The sequence below is a fragment of the Heterodontus francisci genome, chromosome 33 (assembly GCF_036365525.1).
Source record: "Heterodontus francisci isolate sHetFra1 chromosome 33, sHetFra1.hap1, whole genome shotgun sequence".
NCBI classification, from domain to species: domain Eukaryota; kingdom Metazoa; phylum Chordata; class Chondrichthyes; order Heterodontiformes; family Heterodontidae; genus Heterodontus; species Heterodontus francisci.
In genome coordinates, this window is record NC_090403.1 from 44,342,305 (window position 1) to 44,363,150 (window position 20,846).

General features: G+C 41.7%; 1 protein-coding gene across 5 annotated transcripts in view; it reads left to right on the forward strand.

The window, feature by feature from the left end:
• plcl5 (phospholipase C like 5) overlaps nucleotides 1-20,846 on the forward strand; it is a 194,908-nt gene that overhangs the window by 123,656 nt on the left and 50,406 nt on the right. For all 5 annotated transcript variants that reach the window (XM_068013429.1, XM_068013430.1, XM_068013431.1 and 2 more), the window contains 2 exons: nucleotides 12,616-15,102; nucleotides 15,798-16,001. In XM_068013429.1, coding sequence (XP_067869530.1) covers nucleotides 12,616-15,102; nucleotides 15,798-16,001 — 2,691 coding nt within the window. The remainder of the gene's footprint in view (nucleotides 1-12,615; nucleotides 15,103-15,797; nucleotides 16,002-20,846) is intronic.

Here is a 20,846-nt window from a genome sequence, read left to right on the forward strand (position 1 = left end):
AATTTACTGCAATATATGGAAACTATAGGCATAAGATAGGAGGCCAGTGATTTCATCAAGATTTATTCTTCATTTATGACCTTTTGTAGTTTGGATGAACCAACATGAATTTTTGCATAGTGACTACCCATGAGATCGCGAACAAGAATATGCATTTATACGGCACTTTAACATAGTAAAATGGCTGAAGGCGTTTTGCAGAGGTGAGAGACCCTGAGCAGTAATGAGACAACAGTTGGGCATGTAGAATTTTAGAATTATAGAATGGTTACAGCACAGAAGGAGGCCATTCGGCTTGTTTCCATGTCGGCTGTCTGTACGAGCTACTCAGCTAGCCCCACTCTCTGCCTTTGCTCCATAGCCTTGCAAATGTTTTCTCTTCAGAGAATTATCCAATTCCCTTTTGAAAGCTATGATTGAATCTGCCTTCACCACAACCTCGGGCAGTGCATTCCAGATCCTAACCACTTACTGCATAAAAATGTTTTTCCTCATGTCACCTCTGGTTCTTTTGCCAATCACCTTAAATCGGTGTCCTCTGGTTCTCGACCCTGCCGCCAATGGGAACCGTTTCTCTCTATCTACTCTGTCCAGGCCACTCATGATTTTGAACACCTTTATCAAATTTCCTCTCCACCTTCTCTTCCCTAAGGAGAACTGACCAGCTCTGCCAATCTATCCACATAACTGAAGTCTCTCATCCCCGGAACTATTCTCATAATGTTTTTCTTCAACCTCTCCAGTGCCTTCGCATCCTTCCTAAAGTGCAGTGCCCAGAATTGGACACAATACTGCAGTTGCAGTTGAAGCTGAACCAGTGGGTTTACCATAACTTCCCTGCTTTTGTACTCTATGAATCTATTTATAAAGCCCGGGACCCCGTATGCTTTATTAACCACTTGCTGAACCTGCCTTGCCACCTTCAATGAGTTGTGTAACCCCCCACCCCCCACACCCCACACCCCACACCACCCTCTCCACCAGTCCCGCTGCTCCTGCACCCCCTTTAGTGTTGTGTCCTCTTTTTTTTTTTGGTGCCTTTCCTCATTGTTCCCACAAAAATGTACCAGTTCACATTCTCTGCATTAAATTTCATCTGCCACCTGTCTGTCTGCCCATTCTCCCAGCCTGTCTATCATTATCCTCTTCACAGTTCACAATACTTCCAAGTTTCCAAGCATCAAAAGGCAAGGTCAAAAAAGGGTGGTTTTGAGGAGGGGGTGAGGTACAGCAAGGTTGAGGAATGTAGGGACAGAATGCATGATTGTGGGGCCAAGACAGTTGAAGGTCTTCAAAAGTGGGGAGGAGGTGGATGCAAAGGAAGCCAGAGTTGGAAATGTGGGGCTGGTGCACGGGCCTCAAGTTGTATTGAGCAGCAAGCTGTTGAGGATTTGTAGATGAAGCCAAGGAGTTTAAATTCAAAGCAGTGGCAAATGTGGAACCAAGGGAGGTTGGCAAGGACTGGATAATAGGGGAATGGGACAGTGAAGCACAGTATGTGGATGATAGAACTTTAGACAAATTCAAGGAGCGGTTGTGATCTTAGAAGATAATCGCTCTGAGGTAGGTTCCAGAGAGGGAGAAGCAGCAATAGGGGAGAGAGGAGGGCTGATTGGAATTCTACAAAGTTGGAAGAGCACTCCTGCTTCCACTCCAACAAATTTTAATCATTTAAAAAAAATAATAATTACTATCCATTGAAGAATTCTGAACACCTGAGGCTTAGAATGGTAGTCAGACCAGGCAACCTAGTCCCAGAAATTCCTGCATGCAGGGAACCATATCAAGAAATGTACTTGGGGGCCCTAGCAAGCCAAGTAGATGTTAATTTTTTTAAAAAAGGCTATTGAGATAGATTGCAACAGGAGCAGAATGTATTGGAAGTGTGATGACCTTTGACGCTGCATTTTGGGTGGTAGTGTGAAACAGGCTGTATTGCACTCGGGCAGAACTTATGCCCCACTGTCTTCTGCAGGCAGTCACAGATTTGATCAACTTTTATTTACTTTTCTTCACCTCTTTTAACATTCGCATGCAGCCTAGACTAGCAGATGATGTACTCCCAGGCCTCCAGTAGTAGTCCATTTGTTGCACTGACAAGAGGGAGCTAGGCAATTGGCCTCTTTTGCTTTACCCTGTGAATAAGGGAGCCAGCTCAGTTTGTCCCCTTGTCCCAATGACATCTTCAGGATGAGGCACTGACTGTATGAAGCTCCCTCACCTTTGGTAAAGAGATGATTTTTTTTCCTCAAGTGGTTGCAGCTGTTCTCAGTACTGAGAGTGATTGCCAATAATTGCTCTGTACTTTCCATTCCCAGAGAACATTCCTGGAGGATTGTGTTGGTTTGTCTAGTATTTTCTTAAACAGCACAAAATTACAGGAAGTTTAAGTGTCTATTTCTACCTGGAATTTTATTTTATTGATACAGCACTGCAACAGGACCTTCGGCCCACCGAGTCTGTGCCGACCATCAACCACCCATTTATACTAATCCTACATTAATCCCATATTCCTACCCCATCCCTACCTTCCCTCAATTCCCCTACCACCTACCTATGCTAGGGGAAATTTATAATGGCCAATTTACCTATCAAATCATAAACATACGTACAGATATAAAGGCCATATATGTGTGTTGCTATGTGTTTGGCATGGTGAGGTGGAATGGATTTTGAAAATAGCAGCACCTGAGTGCTGGAAGTTCAAGGCCCTGGCAGCATTCCGGCAGTGTTATCTGAGCGGGTAGGATTTTGGGCAGCACCGGATACACCAGTTTACCTCCTCTGGATTTTATCTTGCAAAATTCTTCTTGAGCTGGGGATGAGCTTTTTTTTTCGCACCCACTATCTTTCTGGATGTGCCTCAAAAACCTTTCAGTCAAGTTTGCAAAATTAGCAGTACCTTTTATATATAGATATCGTGGGTTATTTGTAAGAATTTGTAAGAAATGACAAGGGCTCTTGTAAAATCAAATGTCCTGGTTTGGAAATGCAGCTTCTGACCTTTTCTTTGACGACACAAAGATCCTGAGAGTTGACTAAGCTCGTTCTGGCATGGAAGAAACCTCCCATGCTGAGGCACTGGGTTAAATTTTGCTTTTTAAAATCAGCGGGGTTTCTGGTGTGAGACGCATTTAATGATGTGGGAGCAAGGCAAACTTTTGATCACTACATGTTCAAGTACTTTGTGTACATGTTTTTGTAATATATCATTGGTGGGAGATCAAAACAGCTCTGCAGTAATCTAGAGCGTGTATCTTGCAAAACACTTTACCAGGTGGCAGGTCTCCTTAAAAAGACTATTCAGTAAGACTATCTTATTTTTTCTGTTTCCCCTAGTCTTCACTGATTGGGAGTGCAGGTGAGCAGATAACATCCCCTCAGCCCTTTGCCAATACCGCTGTTGAACTGGATGCCAGGAAGTGCCAGAGCTGCTACTTCTCTGATTCTCCCTCATTCAACTTGGATTAGTGGCTGGAAATGTACTTCATGGGGAGGAGTAGAAAGAAAGACTTGGATTGCTATAGTGCCTTTTACAACCTCAAGGCATCAATGTTTTAATGTAGGGAAGCGTGGCAGCCAATTTGCACACAGCAAGGTCCCACAAACTAATGTACAAATTACCTGTATTTGTGATGTTGGTTGAGGAATAAATATTGGCCACTGCATTGGGAGAATTCGACTGCTTTTCTTTGCATAGTGCCATTGGATCTTTTACGCCAACTGAGAGGGCAAGTGGGCTCTTCATTTAATGTCATGCAACTCAGAGGGCAACTCAGACAGTGTTGCATGTACAAGACTGATGCCATGTGTTGGTCATTCTCTATGACGAGAAACTACCTTGCATTAGTCCCTAGTTTTCCCTTTACTAGTTTGAATCCATGTCCACAACACAAAAGCAAAATAATGCGGATGCTGGAAATCTGAATCAAAAATAGAAAGTGCTGGAAACTCATCAGATGAAAGGTCACAGACCTGAAATGTTAATCTTTCTCTCCACAGATGCTGCCTGACCTGCTGAATATTTCCAGTGCTTCCTGTTTCTGTTTCTGTTTGTGTTGAACCCATGTCCCCTTTGTTCTCCTCTGATAGTTCAGTTTGAAGTAACATTCTGAACCTACTTTTTACCTTTTTTCGATCTAGCTGTATAAGATCGCCATTCCACCCCCTCTTTTCCAGGTGGCAAAGGACACATTTATCCAGTCTGTCAAAATAACTTTAGTCCTCTCCCTTGAGGGTCTTCTCTGAACTGCTTCCAGTGCCTACATGCCTTATTTGCATGTTGGTGACCAGAACTGGACACAGTATTTAAGATGGGTCAAAATCCTGGAATACTCTCCCTAACAGCACTGTGAGTGTACCTACCCCACATGGACTGCAGCGGTTCAAGAAGACAGCTCACCACCATCTTCTCAAGGGCAATTAGGGATGGGCAACAAATGCTGTCCTAGCCAGTGATTCCCACATCCCATGAATGAATTTCTTAAAAAAAAAAATGCGGCTTGATTGGAACACTACTGTGTGAACATGTCTTCCTGTGAGTTGTGCTCCATTGCTTTGACTATATAGTTCAGCATTCTGTTTCCTTCACTGGTTGTTCCACAATGGCAGGACATGTTGAACATCAATCTATTAAAATACTTCAAGGCAATTGAGGGATATGCCCGAGCAGCAGTTGTAGGACATTTTGTTTCTCAGTTCAACGGTGTCTCCATGTTGTGCTGGTGAAACAGAACTCTTTGGACACAGAGGCATGGACACACAGTAAAATATTCTGAAAATGGACTCTGAGATTCTAGGAAACTTAATTATTTTCAGGTCAAGAAATGAATAGGGTGTAATTTTAATATTGTGCAGCTCTATTATTTTTGCTCCTGTGTGAATCACTTTTCACGCATCTAATATACCGCCTAGTAATTTTAACATGGATTAAATTGAACTATATGGTATGGCAGTGTTTTTTTATCCTAGCACCTATTCAAGGGGTTGTTTTAGGTATCCCTGGTACCAAGAGGGTAATTGTTCATTCTGTGACACACTAACCCATTTGCTTCATGTAGAAGCTGCCTTGCTACATTGGGGCAAAACTTGAACAATAATACCCCTCTTCCCAGAACAGCATAGGACTGATAGCGACAAATACTTTCAATGATCTCCCATTGATTGTGGTGATATTAATAGTTTGATAGACCAGGGAATACAATCTCTGATCTCTGCGTTATGCTACACAGGGTAAGCTGCTTAGCAGACTTACACAAATCACCTCCATTACATCATGATAAAGCGAACGCTTCTATTTGGTATCATTGGTTAGTCACTTTGATCTGCAGTTTCTGCTATGCTGACCTTCTGCAGCCTTTAATTCCAGTCTTGTTACTTTATTGACTGTTCATCCGATGTAGGTAGAATTTGATCATTTTAAAATGGCTCTATGAGCCAAGAAATGTTGCTTCTAAAATTAAATAAATTTAATCCCATCATCTTTTAAGTGTTCTAGGATGTGAATTGTCCCTTTCACTCAAACAACCTAAACTAAGGTTATCGCTGGCTCCATCTGCACACAAACAGAAGCACTGTGGGGAGGAACTGCATAAGTACTTTGAAGAGCTTGCTTGTCAGCCTCATAACCAGGAAGTCATCTCCAGTTGATCAGTGTTCTGCTGCTGAATATAGCAGGTTCACAGGAAAACATCTGGCACCAGTTTGAACCAGTCTGTTCACAATCATAAACTAAAATAGGTACTGACTGTAGAGACAATGAGCATATGGATAAGTCTTCAATTGTAAAATCACAGCTGGGCTCCTAAAGAGATATGTATAAGTTGCAATATCACCCATCTATTTATTCATATTTACACAGCTGAATGAATTCATATATGATTTGCCACAATGCCGTTGTGAATTGGTTATTTTCATTCTCTGTCCGACCGAACCTTGCTTCTACTTGGCACAAGAGAGATTGGCATCTTAAAATGTGGAGGACCAAGGCTGTGCACCCTCACATGATCACTCTATGATTCAGTATTTAGGTGGCCTAATATATGATGCCATGGCCAGTGCAGTCTTTGGTTCACATTGCCATAGAGACAGTACAACAAAGGTTCACTAGACGGATTTAATGATTTGAAGGCACAAATAGAGGTAAAGGATGGGTATGATTTAATTGCCATTACAGAGATGTGGTTACAGGGTGACCAAGACTGGGAACTGAATATTCAAGGATATTCGTCATTTAGGAAGGCAAAAAGGAACAGGAGGTGGGGTAGTGCTCTTAATAAGGGACGAGATCAGTACATTAGTGAGAGAGGAGCTTAGATCAAAGGATCAAGATGTAGAATCAGTTTGGGTGGATCTAAGAAACAGCAAGGGGCAGCTAGCATTGGGAGTTGTTTATAGGCCACCAAACAGTAGTGGTAGTGCTGGGCACAGTATAAATCAGGAAATTAGAGGTGCATGTAACATAGGTAATACAGTAATAATGGACAACTTCAATTTACATATAGACTGGGTAAACCTAATCAGCACTAATGCTGTGGAGGATGCATTCCTGGACTGTGTACAAGATGGGTTTCTGGAGCAGTATGTTGAAGAATCAACTAGGGGTCTGGCTATTTTAGGTTTAGTATTATGTAATGAGAAAGGGCTAATTAATAACTTTGTTGTAAAGGAGCCTTTGGGAAATAGTGACCGTAGTCTGTCACTCTAGAATTGGCCTTTATAGCCACTCCAGACGCTGCTTCACAAACCACTGGCCACCTCCAGGCGCTTACCCATTGTCTCTCGAGACAAGGAGGCCAAAGAAAGAAAGAAATATGATAGAATTTTACATTTAAGTTTGAAAGTGATCTAGTTCATTCTGAAATAGTTTCTTTTGCTCAGACTGAAGACCCTATGAAGGTGTGAGGGGCAAGTTGGCTATGGTGGATTGGGAAAATACGCTAAAAGATTTGACAGTAGAAAGGCAATGGCTAGTATTTAAAGAAGTATTACATGTTCAAATCCTCTGAAGAAGGAATTTTCCTCCACACAAGATCAGGGGGCAGGTTGTTCAACCTTGCCCGTCTAAGAGCGAAGTCCAAAGTACAGAAAGTCCTCATCAGAGAACTCCTCTTTGCTGACGATGCTGCTTTAACATCTCACACTGAAGAATGCCTGCAGAGTCTCATCGACAGGTTTGCGTCTGCCTGCAATGAATTTGGCCTAACCATCAGCCTCAAGAAAACGAACATCATGGGGCAGGATGTCAGAAATGCTCCATCCATCAATATTGGCGACCACGCTCTGGAAGTGGTTCAAGAGTTCACCTACCTAGGCTCAACTATCACCAGTAACCTGTCTCTAGATGCAGAAATCAACAAGCGCATGGGTAAGGCTTCCACTGCTATGTTCAGACTGGCCAAGAGAGTGTGGGAAAATGGCGCACTGACACGGAACACAAAAGTCCGAGTGTATCAGGCCTGTGTCCTCAGTACCTTGCTCTACGGCAGCGAGGCCTGGACAACGTATGCCAGCCAAGAGCGACGTCTCAATTCATTCCATCTTCGCTGCCTTCGGAGAATACTTGGCATCAGGTGGCAGGACTATATCTCCAACACAGAAGTCCTTGAAGCGGCCAACATCCCCAGCTTATACACACTACTGAGTCAGCGGCGCTTGAGATGGCTTGGCCATGTGAGCCGCATGGAAGATGGCAGGATCCCCAAAGACACATTGTACAGCGAGCTCGCCACTGGTATCAGACCCACCGGCCGTCCATGTCTCCGTTATAAAGACGTCTGCAAACGCGACATGAAATCGTGTGACATTGATCACAAGTCGTGGGAGTCAGTTGCCAGCATTCGCCAGAGCTGGCGGGCAGCCATAAAGACAGGGCTAAATTGTGGCGAGTCGAAGAGACTTAGTAGTTGGCAGGAAAAAAGACAGAGGCGCAAGGGGAGAGCCAACTGTGCAACAGCCCCAACAAACAAATTTCTCTGCAGCACCTGTGGAAGAGCCTGTCACTCCAGAATTGGCCTTTATAGCCACTCCAGGCGCTGCTTCACAAACCACTGACCACCTCCAGGCGCGTATCCATTGTCTCTCGAGATAAGGAGGCCCAAAAGAAAAGAAAGAAAAGATTACATGTTCTGCAACACATGTACATTCCTCTAAGACACCAAAACCTATCAAGAAAGATGAATCAACTTTGGCTAACAAAAGAAATTAAAGATTGTATGAGATCAAAGGTAGTGGCTTATAATGTTGCCAGAAAAATTGGTAAGCTCGAGGATTGGGAGCAATTTAGAATCAGCAGAGGATGACCAAGATACTGATAAAGGGAAAAGAGAATATAAATACAAGCGAGCGAAAAACATAAAGGCGGACTGTAAAAGCTTATTTTGGTATGTGAGAAGGAAAAGATTAGCGAGGACAAATGTGGGTCCATTACAGGCGGAGACAGGAGAATTTATAATAGAGTATAGGGAAATGGCAGAGAAACTAAACAATTACTTTGTGTCTGTCTTCACGGAGGAAGATACAGAAGGTCTCCCAGAAATACTAGGAAACCAAGGGACTTGTGAAAATGAGGAACTGAAAGAAATCAGTATTAATAAAGAGGTAGTACTCGAAGTTAACTGCATTGAAGGTTGATAAATCCTGTGGACCAGTTGAGCTACATCCCAGAGTGTTGAAGGAGGTGGCTATAGAGATAGTGGATGCATTGGTGGCTATCTTTCAAAATTCTATAGATTCTGGAAAAGTTCCTGCAGACTGGAATGCAGCAAATGTAACCCCACAATTTAAGAAGGGAGGGAGAGAGAAAACGGGGAACTACAGACTTGTTAGTTTGCCGTCAATAGGGAAAATACTATTATCAAGGATGTGATAACTAGACACTTAAAAAAAAAAAATGATTGGACAGAGTCAACATGGATTTATGAAAGGTAAATCATGTTTGTCAAATGGAGTTTTTTTAGGATGTTACTTGTAGCACAGATAAAGGAGAACCAGTGGATGTGGTGTATTTGGATTTTCAGAAGGCTTTTGATAAGGTCTCACACGAGTTTAGCTAAAAAAAAAATTAGAGCACGTGGGATTGGGGGTAATTTACTGGCATGGTTTGAGAATTGGTTAACAGACAGAAAACAGAGTAGGAATAAATGGGTCATTCTCAGGATGGCAGGCATTATTAGTGGGGTACTGCAAGGATCAATGTTGGGGCTACAGCTGTTCACAATCTATATAAATGATTTAGATGTGGGGACCAAATGTAATATTTCCAAATTTGCTGATGCCACCAAACTAGGTGGGTATATAATTTGTGAGGAGGATGCAAGGAGGCCTCAAGGGAACTTGGACAGGCTGAGTGAGTGGGCAAGAACATGGCAGATGGAATATAATGTGAATAAGTGTGAAGTTATCCACTTGGGTAGAAATAAGAACAGCAGGACATAGTATTTCTTAAATGGTGAGAGGTTTGGAAGTGTTGATCTCCAAAGGGACTTGGGTGTCCTTGTTCATAAGTCACATAAGTGTGGGGCGGCACAGTGGTTAGCACCACAGCCTCACAGCTCCAGCGACCCGGGTTCAATTCTGGGTACTGCCTGTGTGTAGTTTGCAAGTTCTCCCTGTGTCTGCGTGGGTTTCCTCCGGGTGCTCCGGTTTCCTCCCACATGCCAAAAGACTTGCAGGTTGATAGGTAAATTGGCCATTATAAATTGCCCCTAGTCTAGGTAGGTGGTAGGGAAATATAGGGACAGGTGGGGATGTGGTCGGGACATGGGATTAGTGTAGGATTAGTATAAATGGGTGGTGATGGTCGGCACAGACTCGGTGGGCCGAAGGGCCTGTTTCAGTGCTGTATCTCTAAACTAAGCTAAAAGCTAGCATGCAGATGCAACAAGCAATTTGGGAGGAAAATGGTATGTTGGCCTCATCCCAAAGGCATTTGAGTAATTGAATGATGGAGCAGGCTTGTGGGGCTGAATGGCCTACTGCTGCTCCTAGGTTGCTATTCCTAGGATGGCAGGATAGTCCTATGAGGAGAGATTGAGGAGACTGGACCTATATTCTCTAGAGTTTATAAGAATCAGAGGTGATCTCATTGAAGCATACACAACTCTTCCAGGGCTCAACAAGGTTGATGCAAGAAGGATATAAAAATTTCTTGCTGCAATTGTGTAGCGCCTTGGTGACACTGCACCTGGAGTATTGTGCACAATTTTGGTCTCCTCATCTAAGGAAGGATATACTTGCCATAGAGGGAGTGCAATGAAGGTTCACCAGACTAATCCTTGGGATGGTGGGATTGGCCTACGAGGAGAGACTGAGGAAACTGCATCTGTATTCTCTAGAATTTAGAAGAATGACAGGTGATCTCATTGAAACTTACAAAATTCTGATTGGGCATGACAGGTTGGATGTAAATAAGATGTTTCCCCTGGCTAGAGCATCTAGAAGCAGGGGACATAGTCTCAGAATATGGTCAGGCCATTTAAGACCAGAGATGAGGAGGGATTTATTCACTCTGAGGGTGATGAATCTTTGGAATTCTCTACACCATAGGGCTCAGTCATTGAGCATGTTCAAGACGGCAATCAATAGATTTCTGGAGACTAATGACATCAAGGGATATGGGGATAGTACGGGAAAATGGCATTGAGGTACATAATCAGCCATGATCTAATTGAATGCTGGAGCAGGCTCGAGGGGCTGAATGGCCTACTCCTGCTCCTATGTTCCTATTCCTGGGATGGCGGGATTGTCCTATGAGGAGAGATTGAGGAGAGTGGACCTATATTCTCTAGAGTTTAGAAGAATGAGGTGATCTCATTGAAGCACACACAATTCTTACAGGGCTCGACAGGGTTGATGCAGGAAGGATGTTTCTTCTGGCTGTAGTGGGGGGGCAGGGGGTGCTCTAGAACCAGGGGACACACAATAAGAGGTAAGCCATTTAGGACTGCGATGAGGAAGAATTTCTTTACTCAGAGGGTGGTGAATCTCTGGCATTCTGTACCCGCAGAGGCTGTGGAGGCTCAGTCAAGACCGAGATTGATAGATTTCTAGATGTTGAAGATATCGAGCGATATGGGGATAGTGTGGGAAAATGATGTTGGGAAAGATGATCAGCCATGATCTAGTTGAATGACGGAACAGGCTCGAGGGGCCGAATGGCTTACTCCTGCTCTAATTTCCTATGTTCCTATCTTTCCTAACTGGAGCTCCTTATCTATGCTACCAGGCCATAATTTTCCATTACTTTCTGTTCGTTGACTGATATTGAGAAATGTTTCTTTCTGTCAGTGGCTACTTTTTTTTACAATTTGAAGCCTTCGTCAACTATTTTGAGGTGGGCAAACATGTTGAATATTCTAGAGTAACCCAAGATAAATAGATTATTCGGTTGGTTTTGTTTGTGCAAATTGGCTGCCACTTTTCCTTACATTACAACAGTGAATATACTGACAAAAGCTTCATTGGCCTTGAAGTGCTTTGAATTTCCTGATGTGGAATGTGGTACAAAAATGCAAATGTGTTCTTTCTAAATGAAATGTTTTCATAATATTGCGTTGCAAGTAATAAATTAGATCAGAATGTTTACAGACTTGTGGAACAACATTAAAATTATTAAATTATTGTAACAATATAGTTGCTGCTGCTCTCCAATTTTATCTGAAGATTTTTATCTTAAAGCTTATCACAAAGTTGGTGATGGGTTTATCAACAGACTACTCGTCTGTTCATTTAACTTGCGTAGGCATTTCATACATACTAGATCAAAAGATACTGATAATTTACAAGAACTTATCTTCTCGCTATCAGCCAAACAAACACCTGAGATCATTGGCTCACACAAGTAGTCAGAGATCCACAGAAGGGTTAATTTGGGTGGAAATCGGTAGGTTTGGCAAGAGATCTTTATGGATATAGAGTGGGATATTGTCCAAATTTCTCCTCATCCTCTTATCCTAGTGACACTTTGAGAGTGCCTATTCTTATATTCATGTGAAAGTAATTTTAAGACCATTAAGTGGTTGGACAGTTGCTGTATGTTTGAAAACTGCAAATGGTATTTAAGGTCATGGCATTTCACATAAAATCATGAATTTGTGTTTTCTTGGCCGACTGCCACACCTGCAATTTTGCAGATGTAGTTTGAGTGAGTAATGGATTAGGGCAGACCACACGGGTTTCACTGACACCTATTAGAATCTGTTTTTTATACAATAATTATTACAAATGACTTTCAATTTTCTGCAGGAAGTCTGCTTTGGGTTAGATGTGACTGTCAAGTTGATGACAGATGGCATTTGAAAAAGGGTAGCGAGAAAGCCATTACTTTTCAGAATGAGCCAGTCATAAATTTATTCCAATGACAAAATAGGTCTTGGAATTCAGCTACAGTATATAATATCATCTGCCCTGATATACTGGCTTCAAGAGGGAGGGAAAGGTGAGGATAATCAATGGTGGTGGTCAAGTGAAGTAGATGCAAGTAAGGTTATTTATGAAATCATTTTTGACTTCATCAGCGCAGCCTTCTTACTGACCTCTTTATAGGAGCTACTGTTAACCAATTGCTTTATCGAGTCTTACTGATTTATTTTCCTTTTAATCTTTTGTTTGCTTCAGGATGGGTCACGTCAAAGGCGGGACAGGAAGAAAACGGTGTCTTTCAGCACTATGCCCAATGACCGGAAAATTAACAGCACAGCAGCCTGCATTTCCTTCATGCTGGAGGGATGTGAGATGAAAAAGGTTCGCTCAAACTCCAGAGTGTACAACCGTTACTTTATCCTTGACTCTGACATGAGGTCCCTGAGATGGGAACCATCTAAAAAAGACTCTGAGAAAGCAAAAATTGAAATAAAATCCATCAAAGAAGTGAGGTTGGGAAAGAAGACTCCTGTGCTTCGCAATAATGGAATTTCAGACCAATTTTCAGATGAATGTGCTTTTTCAATAATATATGGGGAAAACTATGAATCATTGGACTTGGTGGCTAGTTCTACTGATATTGTGAACACTTGGGTTATGGGACTGAGGTACCTGGTTTCATATGGAAAGCATACACTTCACATGATGGAATTAAACCAAAACAGCTTACGGTCCTCATGGCTGGAATCTGTGTTTGATGCTGCAGATGTAGGAAAAGAAGGCACCATTCCTCTGGCTAGGGCTGTCCAACTAATCAAAGGCCTGAGTCCGGGAATGAAGACCACAAAAGCTGAACTTAAATTTAAAGAATTACAGAAAGCAAAGGACAAACTGGGGACAGAGGTTACATTGGAGATCTTCACCGAGGCTTACTGTGAGCTCTGCACACGACCAGAAATATTTTTTCTGCTTGTACAGTTCTCCAGCAATAAAGAATACCTTGACTCCAAGGACCTTATGCTATTCCTGGATGCAGAACAGGGGATGGAGGGTGTCACGGAGGATACATGTTTGGAAATCATTCGCAAATATGAACCATCACGGGAAGGTCAAGAGAAGGGTTTCCTTTCCATAGATGGCTTCACCAATTATCTACTTTCACTTGAGTGTCATCTTTTTGATCTGCAACATGAAAATGTGTGTCAGGATATGACTCAGCCTTTGTCCCATTACTACATTAATGCATCCCATAATGCTTGTCTATTGGAAGACCATTTCTGGGGTTGTTCAGATATTAATGGGTATATCCGAGCTCTGAAAATGGGCTGTCGCAGTATTGAACTGGTGGTTTGGGATGGTCCAGATAATGAGCCTTTGATTTATGTTGGCCATTTGATGACAACACAGATAGCCTTTCGGAGTGTTATTGATGTGATAAATAAGTATGCTTTTGTAGCTTCTGAACATCCACTGATTCTTTGCTTGGTTACTCATTGTTCAGTTAAACAGCAGAAAGTGATGGCTCAGCACATCAAGAAGATTTTGGGAGATAGACTGCACATGGATCCTCCAGACCCAGAGGAGAATTATCTCCCATCCCCAGAGCAACTCAAAGGGAAGATTCTTCTAAAAGGTAAAAAGTTACCTGGGAATTGTTATGATTCTGAAGGAGATGTTAGTGATGAAGATGAAGGAATTGAAATGTGTCAAAGGATGGCTGAAGACGATGCTGATCAATTGAATGCAGTCACTGAGAAAAAACTCGGGCTTTCCAAAGAACTCTCCGATCTGGTGAGCTTCTGCAAATCGGTGCAATTTAAAGACTTTGACGTTTCCAAAAGAAAACAGAAATATTGGGAGATCTGCTCATTTAATGAGGTAGTGGCAAGCAGATTTGCCAATGAATATCCAGAAGACTTTGTAATTTATAATAAGAAGTTCTTGTCCAGGGTGTATCCAAGCCCTATGAGAATAGATGCCAGTAATATGAACCCACAGGACTTTTGGAAATGTGGCTGTCAAATAGTAGCTATGAATTATCAGACTCCTGGGCTAATGATGGATCTCAATATTGGCTGGTTTCGACAGAATGGAAATTGTGGGTATGTTCTTCGTCCTGCTATCATGAGGGAAGAGGTGTCCTACTTCAGTGCTAACACAAAGGATTCATTACCTGGGGTCTCAGCCCAGCTGCTTCATATTAAAATCATCAGTGGTCAAAATCTGCCAAAACCCAAGGGTTCTGCAGCGAAGGGTGATGTCGTGGAACCATATGTCTATGTAGAGATTCATGGGATACCAGCTGACTGTACAGAACAAAGGACTAAGACAGTGACTCAAAATGAAGGCAACCCTATCTTTGATGAAAGCTTTGAGTTTCAGATTAATTTACCTGAGCTTGCATTGTTACGTTTTGTAGTTTTAGATGATGACTACATTGGAGATGAATTCATTGCACAGTACACTATTCCCTTTGAATGCCTGCAGGCAGGGTACAGGCATGTGCCACTTCAGTCTTTGACGGGAGAATTTCTGCCACATAGCACATTATTCATACATGTGGCCATCACCAATCGTCGAGGTGGAGGGAAATCCCAGAAAAGGGGGCTTTCTGTTCGCAAAGGAAAAAAGGCTAGAGAGTACACTTCAACAAAAACTATAGGGATCAAAGTTATAGATGAAGTTTTTAGGGCAGCCACCCAACCTTTACGTGATGCAACGGATTTACGAGAAAACGTACAGGTACTGTTTATATTACAACCAGTTATTTTTTTTTGCACCAGCAGTTTTGCCTCTTATTTTCTTTCCTAATTTCTTCCCTAACCCCTCCTCTCGCAAGATTACAAGATACTTATGAGTGAGGAAGGCCATTCAGCCCATTTTAGTTGCTCTATCCAACAGTGTAAGAATTGCCAGACTCCTGGCTAATGGATCAGCAATGGCATTCTTTAGCTTGAGCAGAAACAAAATTGAATGAGAAGATAAAAGTTCTGCATTGAACTATGTCAACGATTTCCCTCCTTGTTTGATGTGTTCTTGCAGGACAAGGTGACAATGACTACTCAGAGCATTGTGATTTGTAGAAACCTCCAATCTCTGTCCTGCAATTTTACACTATTTCTCTTCGCTGAAAATGTGTTAGCATTCCCAATAATAATAATGCCAGCTTACGTGGGTTGGAATTTCTGCAGGTTAGTACATAAGTAGAATTTACTGAAGAAATCCAGTTTTTGGATATTTGTTGGGATTAACCCCTGGAATCAGATTTCATGCCATTTCCAAAATGAGTTTTTTGTTTTTCTACAGTACCGTTTTCAATTATTAATGCATTATCAAGACCGTGGCATTGAATAGTGCAACCAATTTTGTGTAAGCATTCAAAATGTTTCAAGCTGGTGCTGCAATACATTTTAATAATGGATTTCTATTTTACACAGAACGCCATGGTCTCATTTAAAGAGTTATGTGGTCTGACCCCTGCGGCAAACATGAAGCAATGCATTCTGACGTTGTCGTCATGGTTACTGAACAGTGACAACACCGTGTTGGTGACGCTGAACCTCAGTGAACAGTATCCTTCCATGGAGGCGCAAGGTCCAGTTCCAGATCTCCTCAGGAAGGTTCTTGCAGCCTACGATACAGTGAGTTCATTCATTCAGTCGTACCTTGGTTTGTTTCAACCTGAAATGAGTATGAACGATGTTCACCAAGTTTCTAAAGGGCACAATTCTACAGCACATATCTGCACACTTTTCCGCTGATCTCGCAGTCATGCTCAGAGGTACAATGGGGGAAACCGAACCATTCACACTGGTGCAGTGGGGCCTGTTCTTATGTCAAGATGAAGACACATTGGCTGAGATTTTAACTTGTTCAAAACCCACCTTTTTGAACTGAGTTAAAATTGGGGCCCAGTCTTGCAGCTAAGCAAGAGGAGCTCTCCCCTGTGTTTCACTGACCTATACCTGATTTGGGACGGCACAATGCCTGACTATAGAGTTGAAAGGTTTTTGATTCCCAAGCATTGACTACCCTTATACTGGCAAGTATTAAAATAAAAAAAATGTATTCAGTAAAAGCCCCAAGATATGCAGGGCTAGTTGGATTTTGGTGCAGTTCGTATTAAAATAGCTAAAGGTTGCTAAACTAAACTATTAACAGCCACATACCAAGACACACTATTTTGTTTTCAGATTACAAGATATAATTAAAAGGTATTGCTACATAAAGCCAGACTGATTGAGCGAGCTCCCAGAGCAGTCACTGGGGTTCTATACACAGCACATGAGTGCGCTGAGTAACTCCAGTAAAGGGCAGCAGGTGATGCATAGAAACATCTACAGGACTCCAGATAATGAAATGTAGCACTGCTGATTCCTTGTGTGCTTAAACTCAACTTTATGGGACATTTTTCAGGAATAAGCAAAGTGAACTTGGCGGTGGGTGGGGTAGCACTTTGTTGCGTGACAAATGTAATTTAAAGGTTCCTCTCACTGAGCAAGATAAATTGGGTTTTACATTCAATATGACACTTGCACACTTAACTGTCCCAACACATTGACAAGGAGAGAGCAGTATGGAAAGCATTGATTTCCAACCCAAAGCACAATGTGAAAATATTAATTGAGTTAGACTTAACAGACGTTGGATATTTACCCAACAGATTCACTGGTGCTATGTTAGAGGAACTACCAGACAATTCTTACTCCCGTCGCGTTGGAATTTAATCTTTTCGGAGACAACACACTGGTTTAATTAATAGGAAATGCAAAGAATCCTCAACATTTCTAATTGTTCCTGTGTTGTTTGGGACCTCCTGGAGTGTTGTAGGAAGTTAGTTAGGACTGAGCAGAAGGATGATGCAGAAGAAAAGAACCAGGAACCCAACCCATAGGTCTGCTCCTGAATGTAGGGAGGACTCTGTCTGCCCTCCCCGGGCCAATTAACTCCCTGTGGCTATGACCTTGACCCTTAGGCATGCAATGTATGCACAGCGAAGCTAATAAACTCAATGTACCAAAGTAAATGTTGAAATCAGATTGTAAAATGGCTTCACCAAATATTTAAGGACAATTGTGAGCGAGCAATTAAAAAAACATTTTTAACAAAGTTAAAAGTGTGTTTCACGTGAAAGGTAAGAGGAATATTAAGAATCTCTCACCATTTTTCTTGAAGTATTTTAGTTTAAGCTATCTACTTTTATGTACATGAATGAAACATTTCATCTTTGTTGTGTAGTGTATTAGATAGTAATTTGGATTATTTAAAGGTGATACGGTGTTACAGGATTAAAGATTAGTAAACCAAAAGTCATTACATTGAGTAAAGTTACAAGTGAAATAAAAAGGATATTGATAACACAGGGAAATGAGACCCTTTCTTCTTGCAGCATTTATATGATACTCCAGATGTTTGTTGCTAAAACTGTATTCCACTTCAATTTTCACAATACAGTTGCTGGAACAATTCAATGCTGATTTGTAGAGACTTCATTCAGATCTAAATGGCATCTAGTTTCCTGCTCCATTACTTCAATAAAATAATTTCCCTGGGACTCCACCAATGGTTCAGCTGGTTTAGTGGGTGATTAGCTGACTAAGATGCTATTGGCTGTAGATCACGTTGTACAGCTACTGGTCTCAGACTGGTCGTATTCCAAAGTTGCTGCATAAGGTCCCAGTATTTGCAAAACAATTTCTTCACAACCAGACTAGGTATCAAGATATATATCTTATTTGTACACAGAGAGTTGTTTGACGTTTATTTTTTTTTTAAAGTGTGCAGCCAAAGCACTTTATTGTGACATGTCATTAACTTTATGCATGTTTGCCCAAGCTTTCAAGAGTCCTCTTCACACTCCTTGAATCTTTCATTGTGTTCCTTGATTATTGGACAATATTTTGACATTTCATATTGTAGTTCTGTCTCAGTAGTCTCTCTGGAGAAAAGAGTTGCAGTTAAATGATGAATTCTTTTGAAAAACAAAACATTGAGATTGATCGGTAATTTAAATGTTACTTTACTCCAAAAATTGTAAATGGTACGTAATTCATTTGTCTAGCTTTATTATGGGTAACACTCACATCTATTGTGTCAGCAAGTCTTGGGTCCTATGCACTTGGCAGGGGTGGACTGGCAGCTTATGCTTTTGAATATAGAGCCTGTTGGGTTTTCAATCAGAAATCTACAAAGCAAAGCTTTGGCCAAACTCTGAAGGAGAAAGCAGGGGTGTAGTTAGTCTTGCTTAAGTCCAGCAAGAGGACGAATTGATATGGGGAAGCATATTCAATATTTTCATATTACATGAATGTAAGTTTGAAATTAAGTGATAGTCATAGTTATACAGCACAGAAACGGGCCCTTCGGCCCATCATGTCTGTGCCGGCCATCAAGCACCTATCTATTCGAATCCCACTTTGTGCTGATACCAATGTCCCATTTATTGCCGTGAGTTTTCGTATGATATGTGTGTGGGAATTATCACTGGCAGATTCAGTTTGGAGTGGAGTCCATGCCAAATTTTAGATGTACTTGGAAGACTAAAAGTTTTAAAAGTAGGTTACCAGTCAAAGAAACCTGTTTGATACGACACTAGCTGCTGCTCCTCTGCCCCCATAAGAAGGCTTTCATGTCACCATTTCATTTACAGACAACCTATTATCAGATCCATATAACTAATGTTTTACACTTCTAATTAAAGTAACTTAAAGGTTCATATCTGGCCTTGTTTTACCATGTGATTTCTCAGTCCACCTTTAAAAGATTGAGATCATCATTGGATTGTATTTGCAGTATTCTGGTACAGATAGAGCTGAATTCTGGCCCGAAACCAAAACAAATGTCGGATCTGCTGTTGACCTATTGGGGTCACATCCGAAATGACCTGTCATGAATCACTTCCTTCAAGTTATTTTCATCCTCTTCACAAAATAAGCAATCAGTTGCCAATAGTATGCTCAGTATATTTAGTTTGTTTTTGTTAGGGATGGCAACTCCAGAGAGGAACTGTGACGCGTGCAGCTGGAAAAATCTAAGTCAATCAAACGGACACATTCTGCAAATTGTTTGCATATATTCAGCATATCTGTTTATGCTTCTCTTAGGCCTACATTTTAATGCCGAATAGGGCTGAGCCTTGGTGATATTAGCTGATTAGCAATATTAATCGCTATCTAGTACTCGACAAATCTAGGCAGCTGAGATGTTGCACTATTGTGACCAGGGTGAGTGGTCACTGAGGTATTTAGTTAATGAGAGTAGGCTGTCTCATTATAAGGCCCTCTGTGCCCTGTACTTGGGAGCGGGGTACACAATAGTTGGCCCTCATCTTGCTGGTGAGGAGGCTCATGGGAGCAAAGTGAGAAACTACTGTGCAGAGACCATGCGCACCATGATATCAGGAAACAAATCTAGTGATCTGACAAAAACCACTATAATGGTTCTTATGTTCCTAAAGGTGCTGCAAACTTGCACAGGGTCGACTGCACTGTGCAGAATATGCCTCATTAATATATTTTGTTCAAGAATTAGTAGTCCTGCAACCTTTTCCTTCCTGCACCATTTACACTGTATTGACAAACAAAGTGTTCGTGAATTGCCTCCAGAACATGAAGAAATAATATGCTCTCAAGATATTTTTATGATTTTCACCAGTAATCCAGTATTTTATTTCACTTATTGTTTTAAACTGTCTCAATTTAAGAATTGTGCTGGACAAGTCAAATTGACACAAGCAGGAGTTGCTTGAGCCACTTTCATCATTTAACAATTGGTATATTGTGCTGCTTTTAGAAATGCTAAAAGTACCATGAGACATTGGTACACGGGCAGCTCAAAGCAATTGCACCTTATGAATTCTGCTGGGTCCTCATTTTACAGATGTAACTTAAGCAAGGAGATTGCACATAGGAACTTGAGTAGGCCATTCAGCCGGTCGTGTCTGTGCCAGCCAAACAAACCAGCGGCTATCTAATCCCATTTTCCAACACCTGATTCATAGCCTTGCAGGTTACAGCACCTCCGGTGCATGTCTAGGTACCTTTTTAAAAGTATTGAGGGTTTCTGCCTCCACCACCATGCCTGGCAGTGAATTCCAGACACCCACCACCCTCTGGGTGAAAATGTTTTTCCTCATGTCCCCTCTAATCATTCTACTAATCACCTTAAATCTGTGCCCTCTGGTAATTGACCTCTCTGCTAGGGGAAACCGATCCTTCCTGTCTACTCTACCTAGGCCCCTCATAATCTTGTACACCTCAATTAAATCACCTCTCAACCTCCTCTGTTAAAAGGAAAAAAAACCCTAGCTTATCCAATCTTTCCTCATATATCTGCAACTTTCGAGTCCTGGCAACATGCTTGTAAATCTCCTCTGTACTCTCTCCAGACCAATTATGTCCTTCCTGTAATGTGGTGACCAGAACTGTACGCACTACTCCATCTGTGGTCTAACCAGTGTTTTATACAGTTCCAGCATTACATCCCTG